The sequence below is a fragment of the Anarhichas minor genome, unplaced genomic scaffold (genome assembly GCF_050575085.1).
Source record: "Anarhichas minor isolate MPS153535 unplaced genomic scaffold, ASM5057508v1 ptg000048l, whole genome shotgun sequence".
NCBI classification, from domain to species: Eukaryota; Metazoa; Chordata; class Actinopteri; order Perciformes; family Anarhichadidae; genus Anarhichas; species Anarhichas minor.
Genome location: NW_027466494.1, coordinates 548105 through 566922, shown reverse-complemented (window position 1 = coordinate 566922; position 18818 = coordinate 548105). Strand labels below are relative to the sequence as shown.

General features: G+C 48.4%; 1 protein-coding gene across 1 annotated transcript in view; it reads left to right on the top strand.

Moving 5' to 3' along the window:
- Positions 1 to 18818, top strand: part of LOC142971622 (titin-like) — a 212089-nt gene that overhangs the window by 119381 nt on the left and 73890 nt on the right. Inside the window, exons 124-166 of the mRNA XM_076112200.1 lie at positions 646 to 1054; positions 1156 to 1280; positions 1378 to 1644; positions 2387 to 2656; positions 2743 to 3042; positions 3140 to 3442; positions 3540 to 3727; positions 3884 to 3998; positions 4494 to 4781; positions 4887 to 5038; positions 5133 to 5280; positions 5395 to 5694; positions 6123 to 6410; positions 6496 to 6792; positions 6998 to 7184; positions 7268 to 7383; positions 7473 to 7772; positions 7862 to 8161; positions 8246 to 8351; positions 8662 to 8858; positions 8942 to 9247; positions 9344 to 9497; positions 9863 to 9987; positions 10073 to 10191; positions 10300 to 10480; positions 10586 to 10888; positions 10975 to 11481; positions 11571 to 11873; positions 12415 to 12571; positions 12665 to 12807; positions 13020 to 13138; positions 13284 to 13461; positions 13600 to 13884; positions 14008 to 14301; positions 14441 to 14740; positions 14889 to 15197; positions 15287 to 15513; positions 16250 to 16564; positions 17223 to 17337; positions 17510 to 17818; positions 17917 to 18098; positions 18327 to 18456; positions 18544 to 18695. Coding sequence (XP_075968315.1) covers positions 646 to 1054; positions 1156 to 1280; positions 1378 to 1644; positions 2387 to 2656; positions 2743 to 3042; positions 3140 to 3442; positions 3540 to 3727; positions 3884 to 3998; positions 4494 to 4781; positions 4887 to 5038; positions 5133 to 5280; positions 5395 to 5694; positions 6123 to 6410; positions 6496 to 6792; positions 6998 to 7184; positions 7268 to 7383; positions 7473 to 7772; positions 7862 to 8161; positions 8246 to 8351; positions 8662 to 8858; positions 8942 to 9247; positions 9344 to 9497; positions 9863 to 9987; positions 10073 to 10191; positions 10300 to 10480; positions 10586 to 10888; positions 10975 to 11481; positions 11571 to 11873; positions 12415 to 12571; positions 12665 to 12807; positions 13020 to 13138; positions 13284 to 13461; positions 13600 to 13884; positions 14008 to 14301; positions 14441 to 14740; positions 14889 to 15197; positions 15287 to 15513; positions 16250 to 16564; positions 17223 to 17337; positions 17510 to 17818; positions 17917 to 18098; positions 18327 to 18456; positions 18544 to 18695 — 9869 coding nt within the window. The remainder of the gene's footprint in view (positions 1 to 645; positions 1055 to 1155; positions 1281 to 1377; positions 1645 to 2386; positions 2657 to 2742; positions 3043 to 3139; positions 3443 to 3539; positions 3728 to 3883; positions 3999 to 4493; positions 4782 to 4886; positions 5039 to 5132; positions 5281 to 5394; positions 5695 to 6122; positions 6411 to 6495; positions 6793 to 6997; positions 7185 to 7267; positions 7384 to 7472; positions 7773 to 7861; positions 8162 to 8245; positions 8352 to 8661; positions 8859 to 8941; positions 9248 to 9343; positions 9498 to 9862; positions 9988 to 10072; positions 10192 to 10299; positions 10481 to 10585; positions 10889 to 10974; positions 11482 to 11570; positions 11874 to 12414; positions 12572 to 12664; positions 12808 to 13019; positions 13139 to 13283; positions 13462 to 13599; positions 13885 to 14007; positions 14302 to 14440; positions 14741 to 14888; positions 15198 to 15286; positions 15514 to 16249; positions 16565 to 17222; positions 17338 to 17509; positions 17819 to 17916; positions 18099 to 18326; positions 18457 to 18543; positions 18696 to 18818) is intronic.

The window sequence follows — 18818 nt, the reverse complement described above, 5'->3', positions numbered from 1 at the left end:
AATTAATTCAATCTTTTAACTAACTTCAGTCCTTATAACTAGCAAATGTTTATTCATTTTCAGAATTTAACCTTTTAAATTACTATACAATTAATAACACTCTTGTTATTTTTATAATACATAAATAGAAAAAAATACCTTGATATTATAATGTAAAGTGCAGGTCAGTTTCTCCAATATTAATTTTCGTAGCACCTCCCAATACCCAAATTTTAAAAAAAATATATTTTGTTAACTGAAAAAGTAAATTAAAGTAAATCGAAGTGACCACGTCGGACCAAAATGCATCTTTTTATCATTGAGTATTAAGTGTTAACTGAACAATTCAGCAGATTTTAGGTTAAAGATGTTCATTTTCCACAAAGTAAGGAATTGAAAAGAATAACGTTTGGACATTTATAATAAGAGACTATATATTCATTAGATTTAGAGTCATGGCCGGTTTATTAGAGTTCTTCTTTAAGTGTCAAGCTAGAGTTTGAAGATGTGTAAACCAAAGTAAACAAGTACATTTCCAGTGTTTCTTCTAATTCAAAGACCTTCTGTGTTAATAAGATAACAAACTAATCACATTTTAGTCTCCTTGGTTTCACCCACAAAGGGAAAAGTCTCGATCATGTGTTGTGATGCTTTTGTGTTTTCCAGAGGAGAGTTTGAGGATCGTGGTTCCTCTGGAGGACATCGACACTCAGGAGAAGAAGACCATCAGCTTCTCCTGTAAGGTCAACAGGCCCAACGCCACCCTGAAGTGGCTGAAGGCCGGTGAGGAGATCGCCTTCAGCAAGCGCGTCGTCTACCGAGTGGACAACGACAAGCACACGCTGACCGTCAAGGACTGCACGCTGGCGGACGAGGGCGAGTACACCGCCGTGGCCGGAGACAACAAGTCCACCGCCGAGCTGATCATCAGCGAGGCGCCCACAGACTTCAGCATGCAGCTCAAGGACCAGACCATCACCGAGTTTGACGACGCAGAGTTCACGTGCAAGCTCACCAAAGAGAAGGCCGACGCCAAGTGGTACAGAAACGGACGTGAGATCAAAGAAGGACCGAGGTACGTCCTCTAGAAACTCTTATCGATCGACCGAACTTTGTTCAAACCCTTTAGAGCTTTGTGAAGGTTTGCAGCTCGCAAATTTGTGTTTATTTTCCCAGATACACATTTGAAAAAGATGGAAAGATTTGCACCTTGCGTATCAAGGAGTGCAGACCCGACGATGAGTGTGAATACGCCTGTGGTGTGGACGAGAAGAGAACCAGAGCCAGGCTCTTCGTTGACGGTACGGTTCTTCTGGATTCTACACTATAGACTAGTTCCCCTTCTGTTCCTGCTCTAAGGTTGACCTCCCTTAATGAATTTGTCTTCCGTCCCCGCAGAGACCCCGGTGGAGATCGTCAGACCGCCTCAGGACGCGTTCGAACCTCCAGGCTCCGACATCGTGTTCGAGGTGGAGCTCAACAAGGACCGCCTGGAGGTGAAGTGGTTGAGGAACAACATGACGGTCGTCCAGGGAGACAAATACCAGATGGTGAGCGAGGGGAAAGTCCACAGACTGCAGGTCTGCGAGATCCGACCTCGAGATCAGGGAGAGTACAGGATCGTCGTCAAGGACAAAGATGCCAAGGCCAAGCTGGAGCTGGCAGGTAAGAGCATCGAAACGCCGTCATTGTGGTGCAGCTGTGATCAGAAAAGTTGTTATCCAAGAATCTGAAGATGTTACTTGGACTCTGACTCTAAAGAATGAATCCTGAATTAAGGCCTAATTTATGGGTTGATCAATGCACAAGTCTTTAAGTAGCTATGGATCAGACTCGGGACGAAGGTCTCGAGGCTGACGAATGAACGTGTGAAAAGCCTAACGTTGATTAAAGAACTGCTAAACTTTAATTAGTGAAGAATGAAAACAGGAGTCCTAAGTGTCTCAGTTTCCAGTGTTGCTGTTGTTGTTAAGGGAGCAACGGATCATAAAACTTGCGGTTCGAATCGTATCGGCACAAAATAAAAAAGGGAGCAAATATAACTTTTAGAGATCCTCGACCGATACCAAATTGACGATCATTTGGTGATCCATATTGGCAGATACAGATCATTTTTGTTTTGTTATAGCAGCTGGTCTACAAGGATTCAGGATTTTAGTTAAAGTTTTTTAGCTGTTAGCGGTGATGCGAACGTTATTAGCTCTCCTCTTGTCAGTTCAAACACAGATTGTTGTTCACAAAATAGAAAGCATAAATGCTGATAACGATCGTCAGTAAACTTTATTTCACATTGTGATGATTAAACTGTGTAATTAATCTGCGGTTACCCATGAACTGTGAGGGCGGATCTGTACACTAGTGGTTGTCTCTCTGACGGCTATACCTTTGCTCCCTCATCCTCCTCCAGCTGTGCCTCAGATCAAGACCACAGACCAGAGCTACGTCACCGACGCCAGGAAGCCCATCGACATGGCCGTCCCCTACAGCGCCTACCCGCAGGCCGAGGCCGACTGGCTGTACGACAACCTGAGTCTGCCCAGAGACAACATCTACACATCCGCCGACCGCACAGAGTACCGACTGAAGGACCCCATGAAGTCCGACGAGGGCCGCTACAAGATCATCATCAAGAACAGACACGGACAGGGAGAAGCCTTCATCAACCTGCAGGTCATCGGTGAGTTCTCTGAAGCTGAAACTGTGGTCGTGTTTGGCCTCAGGCAACGTCACTTCTTAACTTCATCCTTTGTGTTTTCTTTCTAGATGTACCTGGACCCGTGAAGAACCTGCAGGTGGTCGACACCGCCGACGGCGAGGTCAGCCTGGTGTGGGAGGAGCCCGAGAGCGACGGCGGCACCAAGGTCACTGGCTACGTGGTGGAGAGACGCGACGTGAAGCGGAAGACCTGGACACTGGCCACCGACCACGCCGAGAGTCCCGAGTACACAGTGACCGGCCTCCAGAGGGACCCCATGTACCTGTTCAGAGTCTGCGCCAGAAATCGGGTCGGCAGCGGGCCCAACGTAGAGACCGACAAACCCGTACAGGCCAGGAACAAGTTTGGTGAGAACTACTTGAGTTTTCGTTGGCATTGGCACAATGAATCTTGGTTCCCTCCGTTCAGTTTACTGAACTGTCTTCTGTTCATGGTTGTTTTCAGATGTTCCCGAGGCTCCTCTGAACGTGATCGTGGGAAACGTCAGCAAGTTCGGCTGCACCGTCTCCTGGGAGCCTCCCGAGTCCGACGGAGGATCCCCCATCACCTCTTACGTCATCGAGCTTAGGGACAGGACTTCCGTGAAGTGGACCCCCGTCCAGGTGACCAAGGCCGAGGATCTGAGCGTCGTTGTTAACGACGTCATCGAGAACAAAGAGTACATCTTTAGAGTCAAAGCTCAGAACAAGGCCGGTGAAGGAAAGCCAAGTGCCGCCTCGCGGCCTGTCAAGATCATGGATCCCATCGGTAAGTCTGGATTCATCACACTTTGTGGTCCAGTAAGAAACAAAACCTGGACTGCCCCCCAGTAATATCTGTTTCTTTTTGTCTCCGCCCCCTGCAGAGTGTCCCAGTCCCCCTCAGAACCTGGTCTATCAGGACCAGAACAAGAGCTCAGTGCAGCTCAGCTGGGAGACTCCTCTGAGTAACGGAGGCAGCTTGATCACCGGATACATCATCCAACGCTGCGAGGAAGGCACCGACAAGTGGCTCCGCTGCAACGCTCGCCTCTGCCCCGACCTCTTCTACAAGGTACACATTCAAATAGATCCTGCTTTTGTGTTTGTTCGCCATCCAATGCTTCACAGTAAAAGTCGTATAGCAGCTGCTTTACGTCAAAAAACCATCAGGGTCTGAGTTTTACTTTATTTTATCTTAACAATGTACCTTTTTCCTTTTTTACTTCAGGTGTCAGGTCTGAAATATGGAACCAAGTACAACTACAAAGTGTTTGCTGAAAACGCCGCCGGAGTCTCTGACCCGTCAAACGTCATCGGACCACTGCTGGCCGACGACACCCATGGTGAGACAAACAAATATCTTTGATGTTTTTAAATGATTCATTACTTTATGTTGTTATTTCTGTAGCAGTAATATCGCACTGTTGTGAAGTAACCTTCTAAAGGAAATGTCTAGAATGGTGCCAAAGTGCAGCTACTTCATAATAAAAGCCTTCTGGCAGCTACTTCATAATAAAAGCCTTCTGGCAGCTACGTCATAATAAAAGCCTTCTGGCAGCTACGTCATAATAAAAGCCTTCTGGCAGCTACTTGCTTCACAGTAAAAAGTCCTCAAGCTACTGCTTTACAGTTAAATCTACAGCTTCTTCATAGTACAACTACTGCAGTTGCTTTACAGTAAAGGACTTCACTGTCTAATAGGCAGTGAAGGAGGAAGGAAGTGGATTCTTAAATATGAATCATAAAACACAGGTTGAATGTGTCAAACATCATAAATTGATAGAAAAAGCACATTTAAACGTTTCTGTTCCCATCATGCCTCTCTCTTTCCTCTCCAGTCGGTCCTTCCTTCGACCTGAGTGCATTCAAAGACGGCCTGGAGGTGATCGTCCCTCAGTCTCTCACCATCAGAGTCCCCATCACCGGATACCCGACCCCCGTCGCCAAGTGGACCTTCGGAGAGAAGGAGCTGACCACTGCGGACGAACGCGTCAGCCTGACCACCAAGTCCATGTTCGTGGAGCTGATTGTGACACCGAGCGTCCGCCCAGACAAAGGCACCTACACCCTGCAGCTGGAGAACGACGTCACGTCCGTCTCCGGAGACATCGAAGTCAACGTCATCGGTACGCCATTACAAATCTGATTTCATTTCAGTGCTAACAGCAAAAATCTGCTTCTATTTTTCGTTTACATTTTTGTATAATTTTATATCTGTTTGTCTCCTCCAGCGGCGCCCAGCGCTCCGAAGGACTTCAAGGTCCTGGAAGTGACCCGGCAGCACGTTCACCTGAGCTGGGAGGCTCCAGAGCACGACGGAGGAAGTCCTCTGACCGGCTACCAGGTGGAGAAACGGGACGTGTCTCGCAAGACCTGGGTCAAGGTACGACTTTAACATCAGACAGTATGGAGTAGGAACTCTTTAACTATGTGTCTGACGATGATTTTAATCTCTACCTCTCTGACCTCTCTTACAGGTGACCACAGGTATCCAGGATCAGGAGTACACCGTCACCGATGTGGTTGAAGGAAAGGAGTATCTGTTCAGAGTCACTGCCTGCAACAAGTGTGGTCCCGGAGAGCCGGCGTACATCGACGAGCCCGTCAACGTCTCCTCTCCTGCCAGTGAGTCAGACCTAGAGATGAAATTGTCTCAAGTTTAGAAATATAAATAGTCTTAAATTGTCTGAAAAAGTGTTATAAGAGGTTTTCTTACGCTTCCGTCTTGTTTCCCTCCAGCCATCCCCGACCCTCCGGAGAACCTGAGGTGGAGAGACAAGTCGGCCAGCGACATCTTCGTGACCTGGGAGCCCCCGAGGTACGACGGCGGCACCGGCATCCGCGGCTACAACGTGGAGCGCTGCCAGAGAGGAACCGACAAGTGGGAGCCCTGCGGGGACATGGTGCCGGAGCTGAAGTGCCAGGTGACGGGTCTGACCGAGGGCCAGTGGTACGCCTACAGAGTCCGAGCCCTGAACAGACTCGGAGCCAGTCGGCCCTGCAAGGCCACTGACGAGATCCAGGCCGTTGATCCCAAAGGTACTCAGAGCTTTTCACTTTGCTCCACAAAATGTACAATTAATCCTGATCATTAAAGTGTAATCAAAGCCTCATCTGAAGGATGCTTTTCAAAATATACTCTACATTACTATTCAGTTTAGGAGCTCCGTAGAAACACAAAACTGGCACAGAATTCCTCAAATTTACGCAGATTCATGGCCCCAAGCAGAATTAAGAACAAGATAATGAAACAAAACTTCACGAGGGGGGGTTCTGTGCACACACTGTTGACTTCACAAAGTGGCATGCTGGGAAATACACACTGGTGTTGTGGAAAGATACTGCATTCATGTTTTTGTAGTAATAAGAGTTGTTGTTACAATTGTTACATTTTCCCCAATCCTCCTGTTGATCATCCTCTAAACTGCAAACTTCCGACTGACCCCTTGTCTTAACCGTCCATGCAGAGCCTCCAGAGATCCAGCTGGACGCCAAGCTCCTGGCCGGTCTGACCGCCAAGGCTGGCAGCAAGATCGAGCTCCCTGCCGAGGTGACGGGTAAACCCGAGCCCCGAGTGAAATGGACCAAGGCCGACCTGGTCCTTAAACCAGAAGACAGGGTGTCCATCGACAGCAAGCCGGGACACTCCACCGTCACCATCGCCAAGACCCAGAGAGACGACAGCTCCACCTACATCATAGAGGCCACCAACAGCAGCGGCCGCGCCACCGCCACCGTCGACGTCAACATCCTCGGTAAGACCAGTAGACAATGGAGGAAAGGAATCAGAAGAGTTCTTTGTTAGTTTCTGGTGGATTAAATTAAACTTTCCTCACACAGATAAACCCGGTCCTCCGGCTGCCTTCGACATCTCTGAGATAACCAACGAGACCTGTTTCCTGGCCTGGAACCCTCCGCGTGACGACGGCGGCTCCAGAGTCACCAACTACATCGTTGAGCGCCGAGCTACCGAGAGCGAGATCTGGCACCGGCTGTCCTCCACCATTAAACTGACCACCTACAAAGCTGTGGGCCTGGTTAAGTTCAAGGAGTACATCTTCAGAGTCTTCGCTGAGAACCAGTTTGGTGTTGGCCCACCAGCTGAGCACCTACCCATCATCGCCAGATACCCCTTCGGTAGGTCATAGAACTGAGGTTTAGCATATTAAGTTGTACTTTTTCTTTGTCTACTAGGCTTCGGTCCAATTAGCTTTTTCTTTCATGGCTCAGTCCATCTTAGGTTCAGGTGGAATGGTCCTTTGTTGGTCAGGTATAATATTTTTGGACCAGTGCACCTCATGGTCACCTGGGACTAACCTCACCCGTCCCTTCTTGTCCTCAGACACTCCTGGAGCTCCTTACAAGCTGGAGGCTTCGGACATCGCCAAGGACTCTGTGACCCTGGCCTGGTACGAGCCCGATGAGGACGGAGGAAGCCCCATCACCGGATACTGGGTGGAGAGATATGAACCTGACCACAACAAGTGGATCAGATGCAACAAGCTGCCCATCAAAGACACCAACTACAGGTGAGTCTACCTGCTTTCTCGAATGAGTTTTTGCTTCCTTGTTGTATTCCAGTGTGCTGATGTGACGTGTTTTTCCTCTGCAGAGTCAAAGGTCTTCCCACCAGGAAGAAGTACAAGTTCAGAGTCCTGGCTGAGAATCTTGCTGGAACTGGAAAACCCAGCAAGGAGACAGACCAAATCCTCATCAAAGATCCCATCGGTACAACATTTACCTTCACCACTTTAGTTGTGTTTGAGTCTCTAAATCGCTTCCAAGCATTTAAAACCCTGATGTTGTAACTCCTCCAGATCCTCCATGGCCTCCCGGTAAACCCACGGTGAAGGACGTGCACAAGAGTTCCTGCTTCCTGATGTGGACCAAACCGGAGCACGACGGCGGAGCAAAGATCGACGGCTACGTCATCGAGATGCTGAAGAGCGGTACCTCAGACTGGATCCGCGTGGCGGAGAACATCAACATCCTGGAGCACTTCCTGAAGGGCCTAATGGAGAAGCAGGAGTACTCGTTCAGGGTGCGGGCCGTCAACGTGGCCGGAGAGAGCGAACCCAGCGAGCCCAGCGACCCGGTGCTCTGCAAAGAGAGACTCAGTAAGAATAGAATGACGCTCTAGAACAGATACATCATGTAAATCTCTTGAGAGCCGACATTAAAGAATCTTTTGTCTCCATCTCCTCAGACCCTCCGACGGCTCCTCGCTGGCTGAATGTCGTCAACATCAGCAGGAACAGCGCCGACTTGAAGTGGACGCTGCCCGAGCGTGACGGAGGCTCGCCCATCACTAACTACGTGGTGGAGAAGCGCGATGCCAGGCGTAAAGGCTGGCAGGCTGTCGACACCACGGTCAAGGAGCTGAAGTACACCGTGACGCCGCTCAACGAAGGATCACTCTACGTCTTCCGCGTCGCTGCCGAGAACGCCGTTGGCGTTGGACCGTTCTGCGAGCTGGAGGACTCTGTGCTGGCCAAAGACACTTTCTGTAAGTTAGAGAGCAGTTTAAGTCATGGAGATCAAGTATTTTAATCAGGAGGGCAAAGATAATAAGATGTTGCTTTTGTTACAGCTTCTCCTGGGCCACCGTACGCCCTCACTGTCAACGCTGTGACCAAGAGATATGTGGACCTGCAGTGGGAGGAGCCTAAAAACGACGGTGGCAGACCCGTGCTCAAGTAGGTTTTTCTATCGTTCGTCTTTATATTTATTGGTAGGAGATTTAAAGTTTATTAAAAATGCTTCGTACTGATGTCGCTGTTTTTTAGTCTTGTTTAATTCATTTTTCCAACTTATCTCCTAGTTGCGATTCTCGTAGTCTGAAGATGTTTGTATGTATTTTAGCCAAATATCAGAGAAATAGATATAAAGTACCATATAGCTCTTTAAGACATCATGTCCAAGTATGTTTTGTACCACTTTACATGTGCATACTCCTGCGGTTACAGTAAAAAGGTGTGTTGACCTTTCGGTGATTCCGCCCTCCAGGTATTCCATCGAGAAGATGGAGAAGCTTGGAACTCGCTGGGTGAAATGTGGGAAGACTTCGGGTCCGGACTGTAAGTACCGAGTGACAGACGTCATCGAGGGGACTGAGGTTCAGTTCCAGGTTAGCGCCGAGAATGAAGCCGGCGTCGGCCACCCGAGCGAACCCACCGAGATCCTCACTATCGAGGATCCAACAGGTTAGTCCAGTAATGAGTAATGGCTCCTTCAGAAAATGTCATGGAAAAAGAGTCTTGAATCTTCACGTCTTGTCCCCTTCCAGGCGTCCCATCGCCGCCCGTCGAGCTGCACGTGACCGGAGCCAGCCGCGACTTCCTGTCCATCGCCTGGAAGCCGCCACAGAGGGATGGCGGCTGCAACATCACCGGCTACCACATTGAGATGTGCGCGGCCGGGACAGAGAAGTGGATGAGGGTCAACTCCCGTCCGGTGAAGGAGCTGAAGTACCGCGTGGAGGAAGGCGTGGCCCCCGAGAAGGAGTACATCCTGAGAGTGAGGGCCATCAACTCTGTGGGAGTCAGCGAGCCCTCCGACATTTCCGAGAACGTCTTCGCCAAAGAGTCCGACTGTAAGAGCGTCCGCTGGGCTTTTAACGTGTCACGTTTCCTCCGCAGAGGTTTCGGTAAATCGTCGAATTAACAAAGAAGTATGTTTTTGTTTCCAGGTAACCCGACGCTGGACTTCCAGACTCTGGACCTTGTTGTTGTGGAAACAGAGAAGCTGCACATCCCGGTTCCCTTCAGAGCCGTACCGTCGCCCAGGATCACCTGGCACAAAGACGGCAAGGAGATGAAGGCCGACGAACGCCTTGGCTTCAGGTCAGTGTGACGTTCACTTTGCTTTCAGATTTTAATAAGCAACTAATCTGCAGAATATTCTGGTTTATAAAGTGTTTGAAATAGTTAATAATGTCCATCACAGTTTCCCAGAATCCAAAGTGACGCCTTCAAATGTTTTGTCCCATATATTTACTTTATTATATTGGAGATGCTAAAACCAGATAGTTTTGGGCATCTTTTCTTAGAAATTGACTTGTAAATTCTTAAATTAAATTCTTGCAAATCAACTAATAGACTGATCGTTTAATCTCATCACGCACCTATGTCTGTGTCAGGGACGTTTGGGGTCTAGTTTTCTGTCAGCGTGAGCAGCAGTGGTTGACGGGATTGTTTGTGTCCAACAGGAAGGAGTATACTTCCTGTCACCTGGAGATTGACAGCTGCCTTCACGCTGATGCTGGACAGTACAAAGTGACACTGGAGAACAAACTGGGAGCTGTCAGCGCTGCCATCAACGTCAAAGTCATCGGTACTCAATCACACGTCTTGTTTTCTCATGAACACGTAGACATCGGTCTCAGGATTACTGGATTAACTTGTCTCTCTGTCTTCAGGGCTTCCTGGTCCATGTAAGGAAATCTTGGCCTCTGAGATCACAAAGAGCTCCTGTAAAGTGTCCTGGGATCCTCCAGACTACGACGGCGGCAGTCCGGTCATCCACTACGTCCTGCAGGTCCGAGACGCCATTTTTTTTCATTTATTCCTGAGCTACGATGACATATTTAAAATACGGACACCAGGGCCTGAAAGACTTACATTGATGTTTCTTTTGTTTGTGCAGCGGCGTGAGGCCGGCAGGAGGACGTACGTCAACATGATGTCCGGAGAGAACAAGGTGAGCTGGAACGTCAAAGATCTCATCCCCAACGGAGAGTACTACTTCAGAGTCCAGGCCGTCAACAAGATCGGAGGAGGAGAGTTCATCGAGCTCCGTAACCCGGTCATCGCCGAGGACCAGAAACGTAAGAGAGAAATGAGATGTATCGAAGGGCCACTCTGATGATGAATCTAGTAAAACCTCTCTGTGTCCAAGAGAAATGTAACTGAAGTCTTGTCTCTCGTCCCAGACATTCCCGACCCGCCGTTGGACGTGGAGACCCACAACCCCACATCCAGCACCGTCACCCTGACCTGGAAGCCTCCCATGTACGACGGCGGCGCCAAGATCATGGGTTACATCCTGGAGAAGCAGCAGAAGGGCGAGGAGAAGTGGGAGAGGTGCAACGACTTCCTGGTGCCCGTCCTGTCCTACACTGTCAGAAGGCTGACAGAGGGCAAGAGCTACTCCTTCAGAGTCAAAGCCGAAAACGCAGCCGGGGTCAGCGAGCCGTCACGCGTCACACCGTTCGTCAAGATCTCGGACGCCATCAGTAAGGACGCCAGCATCTTCTAACGAGCTCAGATCAGTTTTACATCTTTTTTTTTGGTTAATTTGTAATTTTCTATTCTCGCTCAGATCCTCCGAAGGTCTTCCTGAGCGGCAGTCTGCAGTCCGGTCTCAGCGTGAAGCGAGGCTGCGAGATCTGTCTGGACGCCAACGTCTCCGGCTCGCCGTACCCTCAGATCACCTGGTACTGGAACAACCAGGTGATCCGGCCCGAGGCACTCCGCAAGAGACCCGAGAAACCCCTGAAGAAGAAGGTGGAGAAGAAGGAAGAGGGGAAGAAGGAGGAGGTTAAAAAAGAGGTGAAGGAAGTAGAGGTGAAGAAGGAAGGAGAAGAGAAGAAGGAAGGAGAAGAGAAGAAGGAAGAAGAGGAGAAGAAGGAGGAGGAGCCAGCAGAGCCGGAGGTGGAGGAGACCGACTACCCAACGATAAACGAACGTCTGGCCATCGACAACCGCAACAGGGGCGTGTCCTCCATCGCCATCAGGGACTCGCACCGCGTCGACCACGGCGTCTACATGGTGAAGGTGGAGAATGACCACGGCATCGCCTCGGCAACCTGCGAGGTCAATGTGCTCGGTGAGAATTATCTTTAATCTTTGTTGGTAAATTACTGTTTTATGTTTTAGACATTCCATAAATAAAAACATGGTTTCGTCCGTCCACAGATACTCCCGGGCCTCCGGTGAACTTCACGTTCGAGGAGGTGAGGAAAAACTCTGTGATTTGCAAGTGGAGTCCTCCTCTGGACGACGGCGGCAGCGAGATCCTCAACTACACTCTAGAGAAGAAGGACAACTCCAAGCTGGAGATCGGCTGGAGCTGCGTCACCTCCACGCTGAGAGGATGCCGCTACCTGGTGCCCAAACTCATCGAGAAGAAGGAGTACATCTTCAGGGTCGTGGCCGAGAACAAGTTTGGCGCCGGTCCACACTGCGTCTCCAAACCTCTCATCACCAAGAATCCTTTCGGTATTTATTATTACTCCTGTTCATGCTATGAGCTATTTTAAATAATAATTCAAAGATATTTATAAAAAGTCAACTCAGACGACCTTTTGGGCCACTGTCTTTGTATACATTTGTGATTTACTTCGGATTCTCGTTTTGAATAGTTCTTAAGTTGTAAATATTTACTTTTTAACAAACTATATTATCAGATATAAGCACTTTTTCCATATATTCTTAAATACAAATGTTTTAAATTAGTTATCCTTTTGTTGGCTGACGGTGTTTGTTAAAAACAATCACTCCCTACAAACCTTTACACTTTTGATAATTCAGAGACTTAAGATCTATAGTTTGATGTTTTCTGAACACAAGTTATATAAATAATTGAAATAATCACTAAATGAAATTAAAGTTATGCAAACAGTAGTAATATTTTTTTCTCGTGTTAAAAGTCCAAAGAATATTTGTTACATGGCAAAAACAAAAAAGTAAAAATTTCACATGAAAAAATAAACATCGGTCTCACTTACTTATTTTTCCGCCGTCCCTTCGTCCTCCTCAGAACCTCCCGAGGCTCCTGAAAAGCCAGAGATCGATGACATTACGGCTAACAGCATGCTGGTCACCTGGAACGAGCCCAACGACAACGGCAGCCCCATCTTGGGATACTGGGTGGAGCGCCGCGAGATCAACAGCTCACACTGGGCGCGTGTGAACAGGTGAGGAAACACAGTGACAAAAAAAGATGTGTGAAGAAATACCGAAATCTCTCTGCTGGCTTTCTGAATGTTCTCTTCTGTCCTGGTCTTCAGGAACATCGTCTCCAGCACTGAGCTGAATGTTGATGGTCTGCTGGAGGGCATGACTTACATCTTTAGGGTGGCGGCTGAAAACCAGGCCGGCCCCGGAAAGTTCAGCTGCCCCTCCGAACCCAAGACAGCCCAGGCTGCGATCCGTACGTAAACTGTTCTAAACCTTGTGTTCAGTACGAATATCTGTCAAAGTGGAGGAAAATATATAGGCATTGTCCTAATTGGTCGTCTCCATGTGGTCTTACTTTTGTCCAAACAGCTAATCAGAAAAACTGAAGCATCATAACAATCATAAACAGGATACATTTGTACATGGAATTATAGTCAGTCTGTGGGTTTATTTTTGACACTGTAGTACCTCCTGGACCTCCAATTCCCAGAGTGGTGGGGACTACCGACCACTCCATCGACGTGGAGTGGGACCCACCAGCGGACAACGGTGGAGGAGAGATCCTGGGATACCACGTTGATAAGGTCAGATCATCCAGTCTTCTTTACTCATATTTGTTTTCAGCTTCCTGCCTCGTTGCAGCGGCATGTTCATATTTGTGAAATCAGACCTTAGACTATCTTGATTTCAGTTCACACTAATGTGTCTCTGTTCTGTGGTGTTCTTCAGGTCATGGCCGGTACCAAGGACTGGTCCAGGTCTACAGAGCGTCCCTGGAAGACCAGGGCCTTCACCATCTATGGAGTCCGTGAGGGAGCCAAGTACCTGGTCAGAGTCATTGGCTGCAACGCTGCCGGAGAAGGAACACCAGGATTCACCGAGTCTGTGTTCGTCAGGAATCCTGCAGGTGAGCCAAAAAAAAAGAAGACGGAGCAAAAAGTACAGCGACTGCAACTGGGATTTAATTCGGTCAATTGTTGTCTCATTCAGTGATGATGTAAATATCATATTCTTGTTTTGTTCTTTCCTTGCTTTCCCTCCACAGAGAAGCCGCTGATTGAAATGGACCTGTCTGTCAAGAACGGCGTGGTCATCAGAGCCGGAGAGCACCTCCGTTTACCTGCTACAGTCACGGGTAAACCCTACCCGTCCATCACCTGGACCAAGGACGACGCCAAACCTGACAAAGACCGCGTGGAGATCCTCACTGAGGGAAACGACAGCATTGTTTCAATCAAGAACATTCAGAGGAAGGACTGTGGCAAATACCATATCTCTGTTTGCAACCCTAGCGGCATCAAGGGTGCTTCGGCCAGAGTGGACGTCATGGGTGAGTGAAGGTCCAGGAAGGACCAGGGTAGGACTTGATGATAAAACCTAACAGTTAACTTGCAATTAATTGTTGCTGTGAAATGAAAATGGACTGAGATGGTTACTATTGTTGTATCCTCAGATGTCCCCGGACCCGTCACGGACCTGAAGCCCGTTGTGGTCACTCGCAAGATGATCTTCCTGAACTGGGATGACCCGGATGATGATGGAGGCAGCGACCTGACCGGCTTCATAGTGGAGCGAAGAGACGCCAAGATGCACACGTGGAGGCAGCCCGTTGAAACCATCTCGTCCAAGTGTGAATGCGCGGGCATCATGGAGGGTCAGGAGTACTTGTTCCGCGTCATCGCCAAGAACAAGTACGGAATGGGCCCACCAGTAGAGCTGGGACTCATCAAGGCTGTTGACCCACAGGGTGAGTCCTAAAATCACTTAATTTTGATTGAGAAATGAATCCCTAAATGTCTCTTTAGTGAGCAGACCGAGACTTCAGCTGTCTTGGTTGAACAGTGGATTTGTACTTAAAACTAATCGTTGCTTTGTTGGTCCTGCAGGTCCACCGTCATACCCAGAGAAGTTCCACTACACCGAGCGCACCAAGAACTCCATCACACTGACCTGGAAGCCTCCTCGTAACGACGGCGGCAGCCCCCTCATCGGCTACTTTGTTGAGAAGAAAAGGCAGGACCAGCAGGCCTTCGAGCCATGCAACACAGAGATCTGCCCCAACATGACCATGACTGTGGAGGGTCTGGAAGAGGACTGGATGTATGAATTCAGGATCAAGTGTGCCAACCTAATCGGAGAGAGTGAGCCGTCCATCCCGTTGATTGTGGTCATCCAAGATGACGAAGGTGAGGTTGAATGTTTGGAATTTACTTAAAATCTGCACTTTTATATCCTAAAAAGGTGATCAAGGCAGATTTTTCTTGCAATGTATTAAAAGAAAATAGGATCGAACCATTAGGGATGCTAATGGTTATTTGTTTTGGTCCTTCTCAGTGTCTCCTGAGGTCCACATGCTGAAGCACTTCAAGGGCGACTGCATTATTGTGAAGAAGGGTGAGCCCATTGAGATGCCCGCTGATATCCTGGGTCTCCCCATCCCAAAGATCGAGTGGTCCAAGGACGACGTGGTGATCGAGAAACCCACCGAGACTCTGCTGTTGGAGACGGAGGTGACCGGAAGGATGAACGCAAAGACCACTCTGACCATCCCAGCAGCCAACAGGAGGGACCAAGGCAGCTTCACCGTGTCCGCCTCCAACAACATGGGTTCGGCAAAGCACACCATCTCTGTCATGGTGCTGGGTGAGTTGAAACATGTCAGCGACTCAATCAGAGGCAGAAAAGACACAATGTGTTTGTTAAGTACTAACCTTATCTTGTCCTCCTCTCAGACCGACCACTTCCACCCAGGAATGTGTCGGTGTCCAATATCAGGGGGCAGTCTTGCTACCTTCGCTGGGACGCGCCGCTGGATAATGGTGGCAGCGAGCTGACCAACTACATTGTTGAGAAGATGGATGTGGTGAAAGAGGAACCGGAGCTGGAAGAGGGACAGGAAGCTCCACCTGAGCCCCAGTGGGAGGTGGTTAACAACAGCATCGTCGAGAAAAAATACGGGGTATGTCCTAATCAGAATCAGAATCAGAACCGTTTATTGCCAAGGAAGTTTGCACCTACAAGGAATTTGTCATGGCGTGTGGTGCATAACATTTAACATTAAACAATAACATTAAACACCATTCAACCAATCAACAATAATCTGAATATAAATAGAATATAAAATAAAGTGCACAACAAACAGATAACAGGACTGTAAACAAGTGAAATGTTAAAAGTGTCGAGTGTATTTAAATAAAGAAACATAGGGATGTGCAGGGGAGTGACCGGTAGGAAATTGTCCTGGGGATGACAGAGTCAGTGGGGGTCCTGGTCTTTGTTGATGAGCCCCGACTGCGGATGGGAAGAAACTGTTCATGTGGCGTGAGGTCTTGGTCCTGATGGACCTCAGCCTGCTGCCAGATGGAAGGGGCACGAACAGTTTCTGTCCAGGGTGAGAGGGGTCGGCTACAATCTTTCTTGCTCGCTTGAGGGTCCTTGAATCGCTGCAGTCTGCCCTTGTCCTTGGCAGTGGCTGCAGCATACCAGACCGTGATGGAGGAGCAGAGGATGGACTCAATGATGGCAGTGTAGAAGTGCACCATCATTGTCTTTGGCAGGTTGAATTTATTCAGCTGCCTCAGGAAGTGCATCCTCTGCTGAGCCTTCTTGGTGATGGAGCTGATATTCAGTAATAACAATAACGGGGTTGTCACAGGATTTTACTCTAATGGGAACACCAACTTCCTCTCCTGCAGGTGTGGAACCTGGAGACCAACAAGTCCTACCTGTTCCGGGTCAAAGCCGAGAATCGCTACGGTAAATCTGACCCTTGCGCAACCGAGGAAGTCTTGATCATCGACCCATTCGGCCTTCCTGGCCCACCGGAGAAACCAACCATCGCAGAGTACTCCAAGACCTCCATGACCCTGACCTGGGAGCCTCCCAGAGACAACGGTGGCTCTATGATTATCTGCTACTGGCTGGAGAAGAGGGAGAAAGGCACTGACTACTGGGCCAAAGTCAACAAGACGCCAGTCACCAAGAGGGGCATGAAAGGCTGGGAGTACCAGGTGAGCAGCTGGGGTTTGTATCGTTGAATGTAGATTATTGCCTCAGTGTTTGCAGCTCTACACTGGTGTAGGAGCTGCATTTTAACTTAACTTTTGTCTACCCGCTACATACCAAAATAGAACTTCAGGTTAAACCCACACAGACTTGTGGACCTTGTAACTGATTTTTAGGAAGGTCTATCATGAGATTTAAGAAGAACTTTTACAGGAAATTAAAATGGTCTGTCAGAGTCCTTTTTAAGATCTTACTTACAGCTTTAGGATGGTTCGTCCAGGCCTTTGTGTAGGCCCTTTGGGCCCCTGTATAGAAGTCCATTGCAAACCTTTAAAAAGGTCTGTTACAGACCTTTAGAATCCAACAAAAACTTTTAGGATGGTCCTTTGTCAGACATTTTGGAAAGGTCCATCACAAATCTTTAAAAAATTCCATTATAGACCTTAAAAATGATCTGTCAAAGGCCTTTAGGAGGATCCTTCACAGACCTTCAGGACGGTCTGTCATAGACCATTAGGAGGATCCTTCACAGACCTTCAGGACGGTCTGTCATAGACCATTAGGAGGATCCTTCACAGACCTTCAGGATGGTCTGTCACAGTCCTTTGAATAGACCTAGCCACAGAGGTCTGTTGAATCCACTCATCTTTCTGTTTTTCCCAGGCGACTCGTCTGATCGAAGGAACTGAGTACGAATTCAGGGTTGCTGCCAGTAATTCTGCAGGAACTGGACCGTTCAGTGGACCGTCTGACTCTGCCTTTGCTGTCGATCCACTAAGTGAGTAAAAAAAAAAAAAAAAAGCACTCTTTTTAAAGCATTGGAAAATAAATAAGTCCCAAATATCAAAATACATCTTTAACAGACTGGTCCCTCTGTGTTTTGAAAGATGATGAATTAGGTTTTTCCCAAATTGGATGCTATTTTTACAAACTGCTGCTCCCCTCTCCAGCTCCTCCAAGCATGCCCGCTGCTCCTGTGGTGGTCGATAAGACGAAGTACAGTGTGACGCTGTCCTGGAAAGCACCAGAGAGGGATGGAGGAAGCCCCATCAAGGGCTACATCATCCAGATCCAGGATGAGGGCTCATCAGGGTGGGTTAGCGTCAACGACAAAGACTCCCTCAACCCCACCACGGAGTTCACTATGCCCAGCCTACGCGAGCTGAAACGCTACCGCTTCAGGATCATCGCCGTCAACGACATCGGCGAGTCCGACCCGAGCCCCCGCAGCGGCGAGGTTCTGGTTGAGGACGTCCAGCGTATGTCCCACTTTAAAGTCACAAACAATGACTGTACAAAGTGTTTTATGTCTCTCTGTCCTTCACTGATGTTTCCACCGATGTTTCCTTCTCAACAGTACCTCCTTCCATCTCCATCGACGTATTGGTCGACGACCTGGTGTGCATCCGTGCCGGAGATCCGATCAGGATCCCCGCCACCATCAAGGGCCGCCCTGCTCCCAAGGTTACCTGGGAATTTGACGGCAAAGCCAAGTCGCACAAGAAGAACAAGCTGCACACACTGCCTGTGGACTCCGAGGTGAGACGGGCGACACGAGTATTTGACATTAATCATTAGACTTCTTTCCTGTAATTTGGTATTTACCGAAAAAAATGAAAAACAACTAATATGAAGAAAGAAGTTGAAATGATGTTACAATATTGCTGTTTTTGATTTGTAATTGGACACTTTATAGAACACCGTCTGCTGTAAAGGTGAGTTTTATAGATTTTAGTCTGATTGTCAAACTGTTTTTTGTGTATTCAGGTTGAGTCCACAGACACCACGTCTATCGTGACCATCCCCGTCAGTCTGAGGAGCCACTCTGGACGCTACACCATCACCGCCAAGAACAAGTCCGGACAGAAACACATCAACGTCAGAGTCATTGTCCTCGGTATGTCTTACGTTGTTTGTATACAGCATGTTGGAGCGGCTGTGTTCTGTCTGGTTCTTGACTCTGGTTTTGTTACCGTTTTGTCAGACGTCCCCGGACCTCCGAAGGAGCTGAGGGTCACTGACATCACCCGGTCGACCATGAGGGTGATCTGGAAACTCCCCGACAACGACGGAGGAGAGAGAATCAAGAGCTACTTTATCGAGAAGAAGTGTGTCACTGACAAAGCCTGGACAAAGGTGAACACTGCTCAGTCCACTTTATCCATTTCATTTTATTTTAGGTCGAGTCAGTTTCATTTCTACCGGTTCTTTTTTACATTTACAGCCAAGTTTCTTTGATTACTCTTTAATTTAGAGAAC